Source organism: Neofelis nebulosa, chromosome 3, assembly GCF_028018385.1.
Source record: "Neofelis nebulosa isolate mNeoNeb1 chromosome 3, mNeoNeb1.pri, whole genome shotgun sequence".
Lineage (NCBI taxonomy): Eukaryota > Metazoa > Chordata > Mammalia > Carnivora > Felidae > Neofelis > Neofelis nebulosa.
The window spans coordinates 154,796,516-154,814,070 of NC_080784.1; the positions used below are offsets into that span (position 1 = coordinate 154,796,516).

Here is a 17,555-nt window from a genome sequence, read left to right on the forward strand (position 1 = left end):
TGGCCAAAATTTTACACAAGAATTAGAGCAATGGACATACTCGATTGGAAAAACGAGGGCAAATTCTTTTTTTAAGTGTCAATCTACCCTAGGACTGATGGCCCTATTTCTGCTTCCTCTATGCTGTTAGTTAAATGGTGTTTCTTTGGCTCTTCCTTCTAGGAACCTGGGGATATGAAGACTTTTGATATTGGAAAGAGAGGAGATAGGTTATTCAATAAAAAATGTTCTAAGGCAAGGGGAAGACATTTTGGAAAATCAGAATGAAGTAATGAGACATCTTTGAGTTAGGAGATTGTGGCATACTTTTGGTCCTCCTTGAAGGAGGAGCTTTCAAAGTGGTGGCAGCTGAATCCAATAGCATTATACGAATGAAAACTACATTAAAAGACACGTAGGACTGGAGTGCCTGGTTGGCTCAGTCAGTTGAGCATACGACTTTGTTCGGCTCAGGTCATGATTTTACACTCGTGGGTTCCAGTCCCACATCAGGCTCTATGCTGACAGCTCAGAGCCTCGAGGCTGCTTCAGATTCTGTGTCTCCCTCTCTCTCTGACCCTCCCCCCTCCACACACTCTGTCTCTGTCTCTCTCAAAAATAAAAAAAAAAATTAAAAAAATTTAAAAAATGTTTTTTTTAATTGTTTATTTTTTGAGAGACAGAGTATGAGTGGGGGAGGGGCAGAGAGAAAGGAAGACAGAATCTGGAGCAGGCTCCAGGCTCTGGGTAAGCTGTCAGCACAGTGCCTGACTCTGGGCTCAAACTCGCAAACAGCGAGATCATGACCCCAGCCAAAGTCAGACACTTAGCCAACTGAGCCACCCAGGTGCCCCTAAAAAAACATTTTAAAGACATGTAGGACTAAGAAACAGAGAACATACTTTAGCACTAGTTCACAAGCACTGAACTATTGATGAGTAGTGGAATAGATAGATGGAATAGCTTCAGTAGTAAGAGGAAATACTAGGGGATATTTAGTGACAGAGGCAGTAAAAGAGTTAATTTGATAAATAATTTTGATACTGATATACAAAGAATAGTACAATCATTCTATTTTTCTATTCAATTATTTTATATTTTTTAGAATTTTAAAGGTTTTCTGATTACACTCTATTCCATATTTGTGATGTGACTACATTTTTAATATTTTCTGTATTAAGATAGCTTTCCTTTTTACCATCAACAACAATCAACATTCAACATTATCATCGGCAGTGCTTTAAGTTTTCCCTTTAGAGTTAAACATTCTTTTTTTTTTTTTCCAGAAGAATGCAGTTTGATATTTATTTAGTATAAAAGGTTTGTGCACAGTGTAACAAATACAGTTTTTACAAATCCGTTTTCAAAATGTGGTGGTTGTTTATTTCGGTTTCATAGTCTTAATTACTTCATCCATTAGCTTTTTTACCTCTTTGTGTCTCCTAACCACTCGGCTCATACAGTCTGGAAGTTTAGCTCCATTCAGCCCACTTCCACCTGGTTTGTGAAGACAACATAGTTTTTTCCTTCCTCATCCATTACTACTGTTAAGGTTCTAGTTGCCAGATGTTCCTTCTCTCCAGTAGGGTCAACTATGAGCAGAGTGTCATCAAATACAGCAAAAGAAGTTGCAACTGGATGAGTTCTAATATTCACATAACTTTTCTTCTTTAAATTAACTTCTGCTAAGGCAGTTTCTTCATTTATAGTAACTTCTGGTAGCTGTACACTTTTTTAAAGCTGCTAACAAAGCAAATGTACAGGCATCCAAGATGTTCCCATCATAGTCAAGGCAAATGATATCACAGTACAGAACCCAAGAAAGCTTTCCTGGAGAAATGCATAAGTCCTCTTTCTGAATTATCTGTGTTTCAATGACATCTGCAATGAACTGGCTAGCCACTTGGGCCTCTTGCCCAGGAGGTCCAGACCGCAATCTCGAGGAACACAGACGTGGTAGATCCACATTAGGAACAACATATCCTTTATCAGGGGCATCCGTTGGTGGTGCTGCAAATTCTGCCTTAATTCCACAAATTAGTGTAGTATTTCCCAGCTTCACTAAAGTGGAACCATCTGCAGTACTGATTGAACCAATGTTGACACTTGTGGTTCTGAATTCACCAAGTTCTCTTCCATCTGGATGGCAGTGCTCATTCAGTTTTCAAAATTATTCCAAACACAGGACAATTTATTCATTATTATTAATCCTCAAATAGAGAAATCCAAGTTTGCATTTATTACTTACAATATTGTCACATCTTTTGCTTTTCTAACACCCTCCCTTAATACATATTATTCCTAAATTTAGATCATTATTTATATTTTAGTGTTATTGGTTAAATAGTTGCTTTAGTTTTCAAAGTTTGTTGATTCAGCTTTGAGTACTAATTTGTTGTACAAAAACACTGTTTAGAATATTCTGAATCCTTGTGAAGTAGAATATTTATAAAAGAACCTATTAATGCATGCATTATGTAAGCAAAGGGTTTAATACTTAAATGTGTTATCAACAGACCTTTACTAAAGGAGATTTTAGACAAGCAGATTCTGATCTTCAAAGGTTAAAATATTCATAGTCTTTGTCCACATTTATGATGAAAAGGGAATTCTGTCTACAGAAGTTGTGTCAAGCCGAGTGGCATTAATGGTGAGTTCATTAAAAATTCCAGCTGCATCATTTGGATAAGCACTGAGCGGAGAAAGTGCTAAGGTGGAATTCTAGGACAATTGTACTAGAAAATTATAGCTTATTTGAGAGGAAAGTCATTTAGGTGACAAAGAGAACTCTGGAAATAGGATGAATATTTTTAAATCAACCGTATGGTTCACATAATCTTTTGCTCCAAATGAGTCAGTCCTATTAAATGCTAAAAATATACACATTACATTGCAATCACACCCACTTTATATCAAGTAAATTATACAATAAAAGCAATATTTTACTGCACCTAACATTCTTATACATTTATAAAACATTAAAATGTGCTCCTATAATAAAGGCATTATCATAGGGTTGGGTTTTGTTTTTGTTTTTTGGTTTTTTTAGAAACAGTCTCTTTACAAGGTCAAAATTAAGATTTTAATAATATTTTTCATCAAGTAAGAGTGTGCTCTCACAGATTATTGAGAAAATATTTGCCTCATTGAACTTATTGAAAGACTTAGGATAAAAGATTAATATAATAATCCTCATTATGTAGATCCGATTAACTAAATAACAAATTCACTTGTCACCATTTTTATGTTCATTCGTGTCTGTGCCTAACTTCTGTGTAATTTATCTCTTGGGAAAATTCAAGTATCTAAAACCACAATCAGATACAGAATTGTTCCATTGCCACAAGGAACTCTCTCATATTATCCCTCTATATTTACACACTCTTTTCCCTAACCTGGAGCAACTACTGACCTGTTTTTCATTTCTATATTTTTGTCATGTGTCAAATGCTATAAACAGAATTAAACAGGTTCTTTTGTTAGATTGATGTTTAATTTTCTCTAAGTATAGTGCCTTTGGGATCCATTCTATCTGTTGCATATATCAATACTCAGTTCTTTTTATTTTGAGTAGTATTTGGTTGTATGAATGTAGTAGTTTGTTTATCTATTCACCCACTGATGGACATTTGGGTGCTTTCAATATTTTGCTCTTACAAATAAAGCTGTTATCTTTGTGTAGGTATGTGTATAAACATATGTTTTCATTTATTTAGCACATACTTTTGAGTTTCAAAATTATCTTTTATATTCTAAAGTCCTTTGCTAAGTGTTTTGCAAATATTTTGTTTCAGTTTTCAGTTTGTCTTTTCAGTCCCTTAATGAGATTTTCTTTTTCTTTGCAAAATGTTTTCAATTTTAATGCAGTTTAAGTTGTCAATGATTTAAAGATCCTGTCTTTGCTGTCATATGGAAGAACCTTTTGTCTTGCCCTAGGTCTGGGAGCTTTCTTCTATGTTTTCTTCTAGTGGTATAATAGTTCAATGTTTTACATTTTAATCATAGTCTATTTTTATTATAAAGGATATTGAATTTTATCACCCAACTTAATATTTTCTTTCAATTTGCTTCATGTGTTCTACAATCCTTTTGTTTTGTTTTTATTTTCCTTGCTCCATTTGGAATTGTCATACTTTATTATCTATTAGCCTCGCTGTTATTTTGGTTTCTTTTTTACTAATTCTACTGGTTACCCAAGAGATTATGATGTATATCTTTAAGATATTGAACATTCATATACATTGTTGAATTTAGGTTTGCTGATGTGAAGATATTTCATAGATAATTGAATGACTTTATGATATTTGAGCTCTTCCTGACTCATCTTCTATTGTTGTGATATATTTTAATTTTCTAGGTACTTTTAAGTAAAAACCCACAACTATAAATTTTTTAAAAAATTTTTAATGTTTATTTATTTTTGTGAGACAGAGAGAAACAGAGTGCGAATGGGTGAGGAGCAGAGGGAGAGGGAGATACAGAATCGGAAGCAGGCTCCAGGTTCTTAGCTGTCAGCATAGGGCCTAACAGGGGGCTTGAACTCCCAAACCATGAGATCATGACTTTAGCCAAAGTTGGACACTTAACCAACTGAGCCACCCAGGCACACCCCAACTACTATAATTTTATATGGCCAATATTTATTTAGATTTATCATTTTCACTGTAATTTAGTTAGTACCTCTAACGCTGCTCTTATAACTGTGATCATTATCATTCTTCCTGAAGAATATCTTTAGTAATTTATTCTACTTCTGTCATATTCATTCTAAATATATTCATTTAACATTTATTTTGGAAAATACTTTTTACAGGAAAAAATAATTCCATATTGGCAGTTATATTTGTCTTCATTTCACAAAATTTCATTATTTTGATATTTGACTCCCTTGTTTCTAAAAGTCCACTACAGTCTTCTGAAATTAATGTGCCTTTTCTCTGGCTCATATGAAATTTGTCTTTTGTTTGATTATCACTGTCGGAAAATGATACGGTTATGATTGTTTCTGTTTATCCCGCTTTGGGTTTAGAGTGTAATCTGAGTCTTCTGTTTTGTATAAATATTTTATTGGAAAATTATCATAATCTCTTTAACAGTTGGTTTTCCATTATTCTCTTTGTATTCTCCTGGGACACACACCCATTTCCATATTTTTCTTCTGAGAGGTTTCAACTATCTGCTAAAATTCTCAACTTTGGTTTTTATTTCTTTGAACATACAAAGATCATTTTTTAAATGTATGTGTCTGATAATTCTGTTATGTGGATATTCAGTTTATCTGTTTCGAATGTCTGTTGTTTCTTTGGATTTGATTACATGTCTTTTTTTTATTAAATTCCTTTTAACGTTTATTTATTTTTGAGACAGAGAGAGAGCATGAACGGGGGAGGGGCAGAGAGAGAGGGAGACGCAGAATCGGAAGCAGGCTCCAGGCTCTGAGCCATCAGCCCAGAGCCCAAGGCCGGGCTCCAACTCATGGACCTTGAGATCATGACCTGAGCTGAAGCCGGACGCTTAACCCACTGAGCCACCCAGGCCCCCCTGATTACATGTCTTTACTCCTGTTACACCCTTACATTTCTGACCTAGTGCAGAAAAATGTGTATGAAAAACTTGTAAAGATAACTTGAGGCATAGAATGATATTAACTTCTTTTCAAACTGACTTATCTTCCTGCAGAAGGACTAATGATGTTATTTGGTCTGGGTCATCTTAATCCAATTGATGATTGAAATGATTTCAGGCTGAGCTCTAGCACCTATAAAGACAGATCTACTCCTGCTTCATCATTGTTCCTAGGGTGTAACTCTTCTAGGTCTCAACCCAAAACCTGGAGATTTTATAAGGCTATCTCTCTGTCTTTGAAAAATACCAACCACAATTTTTGTCCTTCCATTCTCAGGCACCCTCAAAAAATTTAGTCTTCTTTCCAGGGTGCTATCAGACTTCATATCCTAAGGGCGCCTGGATGGGCCCTGTGCTCTGTGCTGCCAGCTCAGAGGCTGGAGCCTGCTTCAGATTCTCTGTCTCCTCCTTTCTGCCCCCTCCCTCTCTCTCTCTCAAAAATAAACATTAAAAAGAAAAAGACATATCCTCACATCCTAGATTCAATCACTATTCCAGAGTCCTGATTAAAATATCTTGGCCTTCTAATTCTTCAATGACTCAGTAGCTCTTTGAACACTGAAAAATATTTTGATCAATTTATCTTGCTGATCTCATTACAGTGTTTATTTGAATAACCTAGAATAAAACTCTCCATTACATATTATTCATATAATGGTTAAATTAAGAGAAAAACTTCTTTAAGTATTATATTAGCTTCAATACTTCTCATTCAGTAAAAAGTGATATTACTGTTGGGAAATGCTCTCATAATTTAATAGCTCTCCCATCATTAGAAGGTTAAGGTCAACACTACATTATTTTGTCAGTAATTTTCAACAACTATGAAATGTGCAATTTATTTTGTTTTCAACTGTCAACTGAAATTTTTTTTAAATTTTTTTTAAAGTTTATTTATTTTTGAGGCAGAGAGAGACAGAGCATGAATGGGGGAGGGTCAGAGAGAGGGAGACACAGAATCCGAAACAGGCTCCAGGCTCTGAGCTGTAAGCACAGAGCCCAACGTGGGGCTCGAACTCAAGACCGCGAGATCATGACCTGAGCCGAAGTCGGCCGCTTAACCGACTGAGCCACCCAGGTGCCCCTCAACTGATATTTAAAAAAAAAAGATATGAAGTCCACACTATCCTAATAATAATAGGACTAAAAAGTTTTTTTTTTCAAGAGAGAATGAAATGCATTAAGCATAGTCTAAGCACAAAGATTCTAATCAATTTGCAACAATTGCAGCTGTGTGTTTCAATTTATATTTCTAAAACAGCTTATTGTCTTCCTCCTTTTTCAATTTAGACATATCCCAAGTTGAATATTCCACATAAGTTCCAAAAACAAATCTCAATTACCTAGCTTTCCTAGTATCATTGAATTTTACATTTTGAGCCATACATTAGTTCAATACAGTGAATGAACATTCTATAAAGCAAAAGCAAGAAAATGATATTGGAAACAAGTTGGAATTTAAAAGTAGTGTGTGTGTGTGTGTGTGCGCGCGCGTGTGTGTGTCTTCAAAGTAAAAAAAAAAAGTATATATGCTTATTTTGAATATATAATTTCCAGTAAATTTTGGTTTATAATGGACTTCCTAGTCTTTGTAAATTCATCTGATTTGCTGGGGCTTATAAGCAGCATATTTATTTGTTTCTTTGGCTTTGGTTTTGAATTTGTTCTTGTTTAGTAGGAGAAGAAAAAATCCTTTTTCAGAAGTGTGTCTAATTATTATTTTTCTCTATCTGGCTCTTTATTTATTCTGAAACTACTTTTTTTATTACTTTCTGGGTTTAATAAAACACCTCTATTCCTTTTTTTTTTTCTACTTGCACCCAGATAGACTTTTTTTTTTTTAAATGCATTGTCCAAAAATTATTCTTATCATTCTCTAATGCTTTCAGGTCTGGGTACAGCCTTCATACTTTGGTACTATTTTAACCCCCATGTTTCAAGTGCACAATATTTGTGATAAAATATTGGGCGTCCTAGAACATATTACTGTAAGCTAGCAGATTCTCCTGATTTGTTTTTAGGGTATGATGGAGATAAAACTGTAGTTTAATTTCCTGATTCAAAGAAACTTCATATTTGTGATAGCATTTTTATTAACTTAATAAAGAGTGACATATGATCAAGGTTAACTATTGTTCATAACATTTTTCATTACTGATATATTACTGGAAGACTTGCTCAGAATTGACCTGACTAGATCAGATGGCATTGAAATAAATATTTTGAATATTTTGTTTTAATAGAACAATTATTCTAATTATTCTGGAATATTAACCAGACTCTATTATCAGACATTCAAAAGTGGTAAACATTTTTTTCTTTACATTTGAATAATCAGGCATGTTGTATGCCATAAATTAATATAGTCCATCAGTAAAAGGTTTGTTTGACACTGAATTTGTCAGATGTTGCATGTTACCCTCATATAAAAGTCTTTTTTGGCTAATGAGATGATAAATACTGTTAAATGAAAAAAAAAATCTAAATAAACCTACATATATAAATATTTATACATGTGTGTATATATATATATACACATATATAGTTATATATATAATATATGAATATATATTATATTATAAAGATGCAGTACATAAAATTCTCACAAGAGATAACAACATAATTTTTAATCAATGTGCACACCTGTATGTTTGAGTAAAACATGTGCAGCTTTACATTTTCTTTCTTAGAAAATGATGAAAATTGGCAAAGACAAAGCAAAGCAGTAATGGCAGTTGAATTTATCATTGTCATGTTTGTATCCTTTCTCTTTGAACACTCAGAGGTAAATTATTTTCCTTTTTTCTCTCTGAAATTCCAGAGAGTGACTTTAATCTTGTTTTAGCATCAAAACAAAACCAAATAATGGACAGTTATAAGATTTAGAAAACTATCAGAAAAATAGTCAGCTGGTGAAACTTCATGCAATCAAATGCCTTGTTCCCACTTATCTTTCCAAATCTTATGATTATTTCTCTATAGATCAGATATCTCTCTCCACATATATGGTTGACTCTCAGTTTCGGAATTCAGAAGGCAATCCTTTTAACTACCTACTTAGACTCATTAGAATCAAGGTCTAAAATTTCCAAAAGAAAGAAATAAATTATTTCTATTTGAATCAGTGTCAAATCAATTGAATTCAAGATGACACAGCCATATAAAGGTTAAAAAAAAAAAAAAGATACTGTAGCCAATTCCATTCAGTGACAGAGACAGTTTACATAGAAGATGGAATGTATATGGGACTGAGGAGACACAAAGAAATAGGTTTATAATGGTTTGATTAGTTAAATAAAAATTCCTTTGTGAAGAAATCATTACATTAAATTCAACATTTTTATTTTTTTATTATTATTTTTTTAATGTTTATTTATTTTTGAGAGAAAGAGAGAGAGAGACAGAGTGTGAGCAGGAGAGGGGCAGAGAGAGAGGGAGACATAGAATCTGAAGCGGGCTCCAGGCTCTGAGCTGTCAGCACAGATCACGATGCAGGGCTCGAACCCACGAGTTGTGAGATCATGACCTGAGCCGAAGTCGGACACCCAACCGACTGAGCCACCCAGGTGCCCCAATATTTTTATTTTAAATTCACCATTGATAATTGTTCTTTCCTTAAGTCTTTACTAGTTCTTCCAAGGAAGACTTCTTGTTAATTTTGTTAGCACACAGTCTAATACATTTTAAATAATAGATAATGCTACCTATCCAATTTACCAGTTCATTCAGTAGGCTGCCGGTGGACATGCTTATTATGTTTACATGGAAATCTTAATAACATTCTATTATTTTTTTATTTATATCACCTTCTTTCAGGTATTTTTGGCTGAATACACAGGACCTTTGCTGATATATCTCCTCTTTTATTTGAGGATCCCATACATATATGACATGAAAGAGAGCTCTAGAAGATTGCGCCACCCAGTGGTACAGTAAGTAATACGTATATCTATAGGTTAGGAGGAGATAAAACTAGCACACAGATATTAAGGTTGTTTATAAGCTCAAAGAGGATGACAGTTATAGAAATATATTTTAAGTAACTTTAAATAATGTATACACACCAACTTGCAAATTTATATACAAAGAACTATTAAATATACCTTAAAGTGGAGGTAATGTAAGTTCATAATGATCACAGTAGGAGAAATCTGGAAATTTAAAAATATCACAAAAAGGTTAAGATTATAAAGTTGAGAGGTCATATATAGGGCTGAAGATGTAATAGTAAATAAAAAATAATAAAATACATACTTCTCTAAAAATATGGGCAAAATTTGTAGGAAAGAAACAATGACACTTAAACAGGAAAAAATAGGTTTACTTTTTTTTTTAATATTCGTTTATTATTTTGAGAGAAAGACACAACCCGAGTGGGGGAGGGGCAGACAGAGGGGGAGACACAATCTGAAGCAGGCTCCAAGCCATGAGCTGTCAGCACAGAGACCGACGCGGGGGCTCAAACCCACGGACTGTGAGATCATGACCTGAGCCAAGTCGGACACTTAACTAAGCCACCCAGGCACTCCCCCCAAAAAAGTTTTATAAGTTACCTTTAGGTGGTCAAAATCCAAAATTAAATTTTACTTTAAAGTGAAAAGTAAAAATAAGGTACACAAAAGGATGAGGGCAGTTATCAAAGCAGAATATATAGCATACTGTGAAAATAATCTTTGTCTCTCTGTCTCTCTGTCTGTCTCTGTATTTCTCTCAGCTTACTACCAAATTAAAGAGAAAGAATAATTATTCAAGATGCTAAACTGAGATGTACTGTTAGCAATTTGTTAAGAAAAAAAAAAAAAGAACCTGATTTAATGACTAAACTCTAAGTGAAATAAGGAACAAAATTTAAGGAAAGCCTAAATTCAGGGGAGCCCGGGTGGCTCGGTCATTTGAGCATCTGACTCGTAATTTCGGTTCAGGTCATGATCTCACAGTTTGTGAGATCGAGCACCACCTGGGGCTCTGCTCTGACAGCGTGAAGCCTGCTTGGGATCCTTTCTCTCCCTCTCTCTCTGTTCTTGCCCAACTCACACATGCTCTCCCTTTCTCTCTCTCTCCCTTTCTCTCTCTGTCTCAAAATAAATCAACTTAAAAAAAATAAGCACAATTTAGGTCATAGGAATACTAGAAGATAGAGAGTGATTTCACTTCTGACTTTCTCATCTCAAATCAAGCTTTCCCTTACCCTTAATTTCTCTGCCACAGCCACACTGGTCTTTCTTGTCCTGATACCTACCATGTTCCCTTTCTCACAAGGACATTTACACATGCTATCCCTCTTCTCCCATCCCAATTACTCATTTCTTCTTTCTTATTTAAACTTCAAAAAAAGTTCAGTATTTCTTACTCTGGGTGGCCATTCCTATTCTTTGTACGACAAGCATGCTACTGAAATGTTCTTCCTTTATGCAATTTATTACTTTAAAATTATATGTTCACATAATCACTTGTTTGTATCTTTCCCTCTACAAAGTTCTATGATGGGTCTACTTTCGTGTTCAGTTTATCGTCACTGTTTAACATGACCTGGTTTACAAGAAGTACTCAGTAAAAGTGCTTTGAATGATTAGAAGGATGAACCAATTACAAACATATTTATTTTACATTGGGCGCTTTTAGATTATAAAAGAGAAGAACCTAACTTGGATGGGAGTTCTGAGCTGGCTTTTCTAAGAAAGTGGCATATCAACCATTTTCTTTGTTTTCTGGAAGGATGAGTCAGATTTTAACTAGCAAATCTTCATGTGGAAATTATTTGTGGTACAAAGAAATTTGGTGCTTTGTAGGAGCAGAAAAATAAGTGAACTAATTTAACCATGGCTTGAACTAAAATTTCTTATTTAGTGATCTGCTACATAGCTGGGCATAACCTCACTTTATGCTTTCTTATAAAATGGAAAATTTTCTCACTCAAGGATTTATAGAAATACTCCTAACAAAGAACCAACAAGGTAGGAAAGATACTGATTCCCTCATCAATCCTTTAAGCTCATAAGACATCTTCCTAAATTAGAACTTCACTTTTGTTTTTCTTACTGTCTAGAAAGCTCTGCCCCCAGATATCCACACTTGTTTTCTCACTTCTCACAGAATTCGTCTGTTACTCATAGATATACGCACATAGAACATGCCCCTCTCCTGATAGACGCAAACTTATATTTTTATGAATTAATGAACAATAATAAATTCCCTGGGATTTAGCCAGGTTGATTTGTGTTTGTTTTCCCTAAAGTCACTGATATCATTAACCAGAAATCACTAATTCATTTTGTTAAAATAAACTCCCAGGGGAGAATCAGTGTTTGATTTTACATAGAGTAAATGACATGATCTTTATGTTCAAACTTTATTGGCTTAAGTATGCAATTCTTGATCCATATTGATTATCTTGAATAGAAGTCAGTTTTTGAAATTTAGGATTTTAACAAATGCAGTACAGATTTTAATGGAAATATACTTTAAGCATAAGGAAGAATATATATTTCTGTAAATCACATCTGACATTTACTTTTAAAATAATAGTTTCATAAATGGCAAGAGAGATGTTAACTTAGAACAACAGCAACAAAACAAATACTCAGAGATAAACAAGACATTACAATTTGTTAGGTAGGCAAAAACCAAACATAAAACCAACTAAACAAAACAAAAAAGCTGTCCTGACTCCATAAAAAATGAAGTTCAAACTTTTTCAATGTGTGGTTCTTGTTGAAGGAAAACCAAACAATGAAAAAGTCATTCTGAATATTATAAAATGTCAAATGAAGTCTAAGTAGGTTTTGGATATTTTTAAAACTTGTAAATTTTCCCCTCTGACACCCATTAGTTTGTTCTCTGTATTTACAGGTCTGATTCTGCTTTTTGTGTGTTTGTTTATTCATTTGTTTTGTTGTGTTTTTGTTTTCATTTATTTTTTTTTTTAAGATTCCACAGAGTGAAATCATGTGGTATTTGTTTTTCCCAATCTGACTTATTTCACTTAGCATAATAGCCTAGGTCTATCCATGTAGTAGCAAGTGGCAGAGGGGAAGGGAAGAAAGGGGGGGGCAAGATGGGTTAAGTAGAGAGGGAGACACAGGCTTCCGGTTACAGAATAAACATGCCACAGGAGTAATAGGCACAGTATAAAGAATATAGTCAATGATATTGTAATAGCATTGTATGATGCTAGATGACAGCTATATTTGTGGTGAGCATAGCATAATGCACAAACTTGTTAAATCACCATGTTGTACACCTAAAATTAATATAACATTGTATGTCAACCATACTCAAACAAAACAAAAGTGTACATTTTCTGCTTCATTCTTGAGGCATTTTGATATGAGTCCATCTATCGTTTTATGTATTCTTGGGGTAGGTGTGAGCATATAGCTTACGACTGGTATTATAAAATATTTTGAGTGTCATCAGAAGTAAACTTATAGAAAGTGTTGTAATAGTACTTTTATTGTGAAATAAATTTAGAAATTTCTAGCATAACAATATTGAAATAAACATTAGTGTTTGATTATTAGAAACATTTCCTAATAAATATTGTAGCAAACTAAATAAAAATAAATAATAAAACGTCTTATACAGAAGGCAAGCCAGACCTTTGGAAGTGAATTTAATGTTCATTTTTTATCTTCTTTCTAGTGTGGCTTGCTTCTGTCATTGTATACACTATATCCGCTATCTTTTGGAAACCTTATTTGTCCATAAAGTTTCTGCAGGACATACACCTTTGAAAAATTTGATAAAGGTGGGATTGATATGTTTTGTCATTTTAATTACTATTGAGAAATTTTGTGTATTGGGTCATCCATAAAATAATGCAATCATCTTTATTTCCCTTATGCTTAGATTCTTCCGTTAAACTGTATCAGCACATCATAAACCTCTGCTCCTGAAATGCCACTTCCTCTGTGACCTTTTTCACTGGAGCTGTCCTCAACCAATGACCCTACATAAAAGATTTGCCATGTCCTTTATGTTACAGGCCACATATGCTCAGGCACATTTGATTTTGGAAGTACTTAGCATTGAATTCAGACTCTTTAAGTGCCACTTGAAGAGGAGGGATGTCATATATGAACTTTGTGTAAATATAGGTCTGTGTGACCTATATTTGAAATGATGAAACTACATTCTGTATTGATGACAGCTGTCAGTGTGATGACAGTGTCTTTGCTCTTCCAAAAATGGTGAATGCAGGAGTTAATAACCATCCCATCAAAGAGCTGTCAAGAAAATGGGAAGTTTTATGAAATATTAAAGTGGAAATGTACATGATATAACATACTGCAATTCAATTTTCCAGTACTAATTCCAATTTAATATTGACTTTCAATAGGAAGTATTTCCTTATTGAAGATTTCCTGGGTTTTGTTTTGTTTTTTTTTGCGAATACCTGTTTTGTAAAAATTTCAACAAGCCATTCTATTGTTGTCATTGTATTAAAACAATAAACCCTAAAACTCTTAGAAACCTCAAAACTCATTTAGACTAGCTGCTTCTATTCTGCAGAAGACACTAAGATTTATTGTATCAGTACAAGATCAGTATTATAGCCTAGGACTTTTAAAACTAGGACATTTCCCTTTATATTCTATCAAGACAGGTTTTACTAATGATTAAATAACTCATTATTTTATGCATTTACTGATGGAAAATGAATATTAATATATTTTATGTAATACATTATTATTTTATGCTTTCATTCATATATATTACTTGATAGGACAAAACCACTCTTGAAAGATATTTTTAAAATATATTGTTACATTTGTCTTATATCCTAAATTCCCATTTATATTAATAAGGATTGAGCAAAGTAATTCATTTCCTTAGTGGTATCAAATAGGTACTTGTAAAATGCTACTTCATTGGGTGAGGAAGTGTTTCATTTAACTGGCTTAGACCATTTTATACCATTTTTCATATTAAAAAAGCTGCAGTTTGGCATATAAGTATATGGGATGATTTCAAATGATATGATATATATATATATATATATATATATATATATATATATATATTCCCTAACTTTTATTATGTTTTATTTGCAGGGCTGTGCCTTTTATTGGGGATTTACTTCTTGGATTGCCTACTATATTAATCACCCACAGTATACACCACCATGTATGTATGATTTCTTTCGAATTAAATCCATACTAAATTGCCAACATCAAGACTCTCTTCTAAACTACACAGAAGCTATGAAACATGGTACACTTAAAAAATAAGCAAATAATGAAAAAAATGTCAATTTTAAGTTGCTTCTGTATAATCCTCCATTAAATTTTTATGTATACTTAAAGACCATTTTGACATTGGTTTATTTTCTTTCCATAGGAACTCTAACAAATATATGAGTTGGTTGTAAATCTCCAAAGTGACAGATAGTAAAAATGAAAGGGTGAAGATTAAAAAGAAAAATTCTGTATCATCACACAATCACATGAAATCAACTATCAGGATTTAAAAAATAAACAATGAATATAAACATGTAGTTAAAATATTAAATATAATTCAGTAAGAAGCAGTTTCGTTAACATACTACTTTCTATTTATAACTTTATAAAATATCCTGGCCATTGACTCAGCTGAAGCAATTTGTTGGAAAGCACAGTGGACCAAACCTAAATTCTCAGTTCCTAAAACTGGAGGGAAATAGCTGTACCTAACAAAGGATTCCATTTCTTTTATTTACTCTGGACTTTTCTCTCCTCAGCTTTTGCTGCAGCTCACAAGGCACACACGGGGTTCTAGTGCGAAAGGGATGAGGTTTCAAATTTAATTGATAATTATTTTTTGTGATCTATTTCTGGTGTTTTTAAAGTTTGAAATAAATAGAAATGAATAGAGTATTCAAGCTTCATTTTAGATTTTACAAAATCAGTTAAAATGTCTTAATATATACTTGAAGTACCAACACAGAATCTTTGTTAAGATCAAGAAATCTAGTAAAGATTGCTAAGTGTATATCATTGCAATGTTCAAAACTTTAATTCTTCTAAATACTAACGACTATGAATATTGAAGAGAGAAATTTCCTAACATCTTATAACTCTGATACTTAAAGATATGTTATCAGAATATTTACCTACCAACTTCAGAACATTAACAGATAGATACTTTTGCTCCATAGTATATTTAAGAAGAGGAGACTCTGAAAAATGTTACATTCACATATGTGATACAAAATAGAGGCTGATTGATATTAACATATGTAAAGTATTTATTGAAAAGGAAATGTTTGTCAAGACATGTAAAAATGCCATTAAGAAACATTATGATGTGTTAATAGTCCCTATTATAGATTAGGAAAATGAGACCCTGAAAGTCTAACTTTACTGGCTCAAGACTCTCAAATGCATAAGGTGTAAGTAGGAATCAAATTCCGTGAACATATATATAGCCCTATAATGCTGATCCCAGCTGGAAAGTGAATATCATGAGAATATTTTCATGAGAATATCATGAGAATACCTTGAGAATATCAAGAGAAGCCCTATTCTCAACAAATTTGACTGCATAAAATTAATGGCATCTGTACATTTACACACATTAAATAAAACACAACATATTATTATGTATTTCTGACACATATACCATTAAGGAGGTCATTTTTCTTCTCAAAAATATTTAAAAGTAAATAGGAAAAAAATTGTCATAATTGAAAACTGCCCAATGGCAGGTATATTCCATTAACTGCAAACTGTATGCGTATGTTCAGAAAATTCAATACATATGTTTAGTATCAGCAGCTAGCAAGGAAAAATGGCCTTTGTAAAAATTCAAAATGTGAAATATTATAAAAATTATAAAAATATTGCAGAAAATTTTAATGATGGCTAGATTTTTTTCTGGAAAGTTTGTTTCAAGTTATACTATCTGTAAGTTTGCTTACTGGAAATAAACATTTAAAATATTTAAAAATTATAATCTCTGTCCCAGTACCTGTTTTAATCATACAGTTATTTATTCTCATTAAAAAATGAAAACAAGGTATATCTTCACTGTCCTGATACATGAAATGTTCTGAACCCCTCTCTTGTGTATGTTAGTATCTATTCTTTTTCTAAATCAGAGTGCAATCATGTACTCAGACAGTCCTTCCTGATCTCCTCGTTTGAAATAAATCCTTCATTTTAGCTCTTACATTAAATACTATATAGGTCTTTCTTAGTAACACTTACCAGGGTTGCAAACTTCCATTTGTTATCTTGTGATTATTATTTGTTTCCTTGTCAGACAATAATTTTTATTAAGATAAGAGTTGCTTTTGGCTTAAATTTAATTGATTTATCACAAGCACATAGTATAGTGCCTATTATATAAATTCTTAATAAGTATTGTTGAATGAATGAAGTTTTGTCTAATAGTAGGTACAAATAAAAAAATATTTTGATTTAGCTATAGAAGAATGTTTAATTATATGGTAAATGTGCTTAGTTATATGGCAAAGAGATATTAAAGAATAATTGATTATAAGAATGTTTTACCACATACTATAAAAAGTATGGAGAAAATATGTATATTTCCAAGGGAAAATCTGAATTTTAATAGATTTACAATGGATAATGGGATTTTTATGCATTTTATTTCTCTTTGTACTTTTATCTATTTCCCAAATTTTCTCCATTAATGTATTTTATTTCATAATTAGATACATGTACTTTATAAAAACAAAATCGCCAATAATTCTACATGTTTTATATATGAATATACACATATATATATTCATACATAAATACTTATATAACTTTTGACTATATTATACTTTGAAATTTCTAGCCCATGGAAATAGAACTTCTTTTTTTTATATATATTTTTTTTTTTTAATTTTTTTTTTTTTTCAACGTTTATTTTATTTTTTGGGACAGAGAGAGACAGAGCATGAACGGGGGAGGGACAGAGAGAGAGGGAGACACAGAATCGGAAACAGGCTCCAGGCTCTGAGC

The 17,555-nt window shown here is 32.7% G+C and overlaps 1 protein-coding gene and 1 pseudogene across 2 annotated transcripts in view; one reads left to right on the forward strand and one right to left on the reverse strand.

Annotated features, from left to right (window-relative positions):
• The window catches only part of TECRL (trans-2,3-enoyl-CoA reductase like), a 137,697-nt gene that overhangs the window by 66,870 nt on the left and 53,272 nt on the right, over window positions 1-17,555 (forward strand). For both annotated transcript variants that reach the window (XM_058722420.1, XM_058722418.1), the window contains exons 5-7: window positions 9,421-9,536; window positions 13,246-13,351; window positions 14,658-14,730. In XM_058722420.1, the coding sequence (XP_058578403.1) occupies window positions 9,421-9,536; window positions 13,246-13,351; window positions 14,658-14,730 (295 nt within the window). The remainder of the gene's footprint in view (window positions 1-9,420; window positions 9,537-13,245; window positions 13,352-14,657; window positions 14,731-17,555) is intronic.
• On the reverse strand, window positions 1,288-2,143 carry LOC131506272 (exosome complex component RRP43-like; annotated as a pseudogene).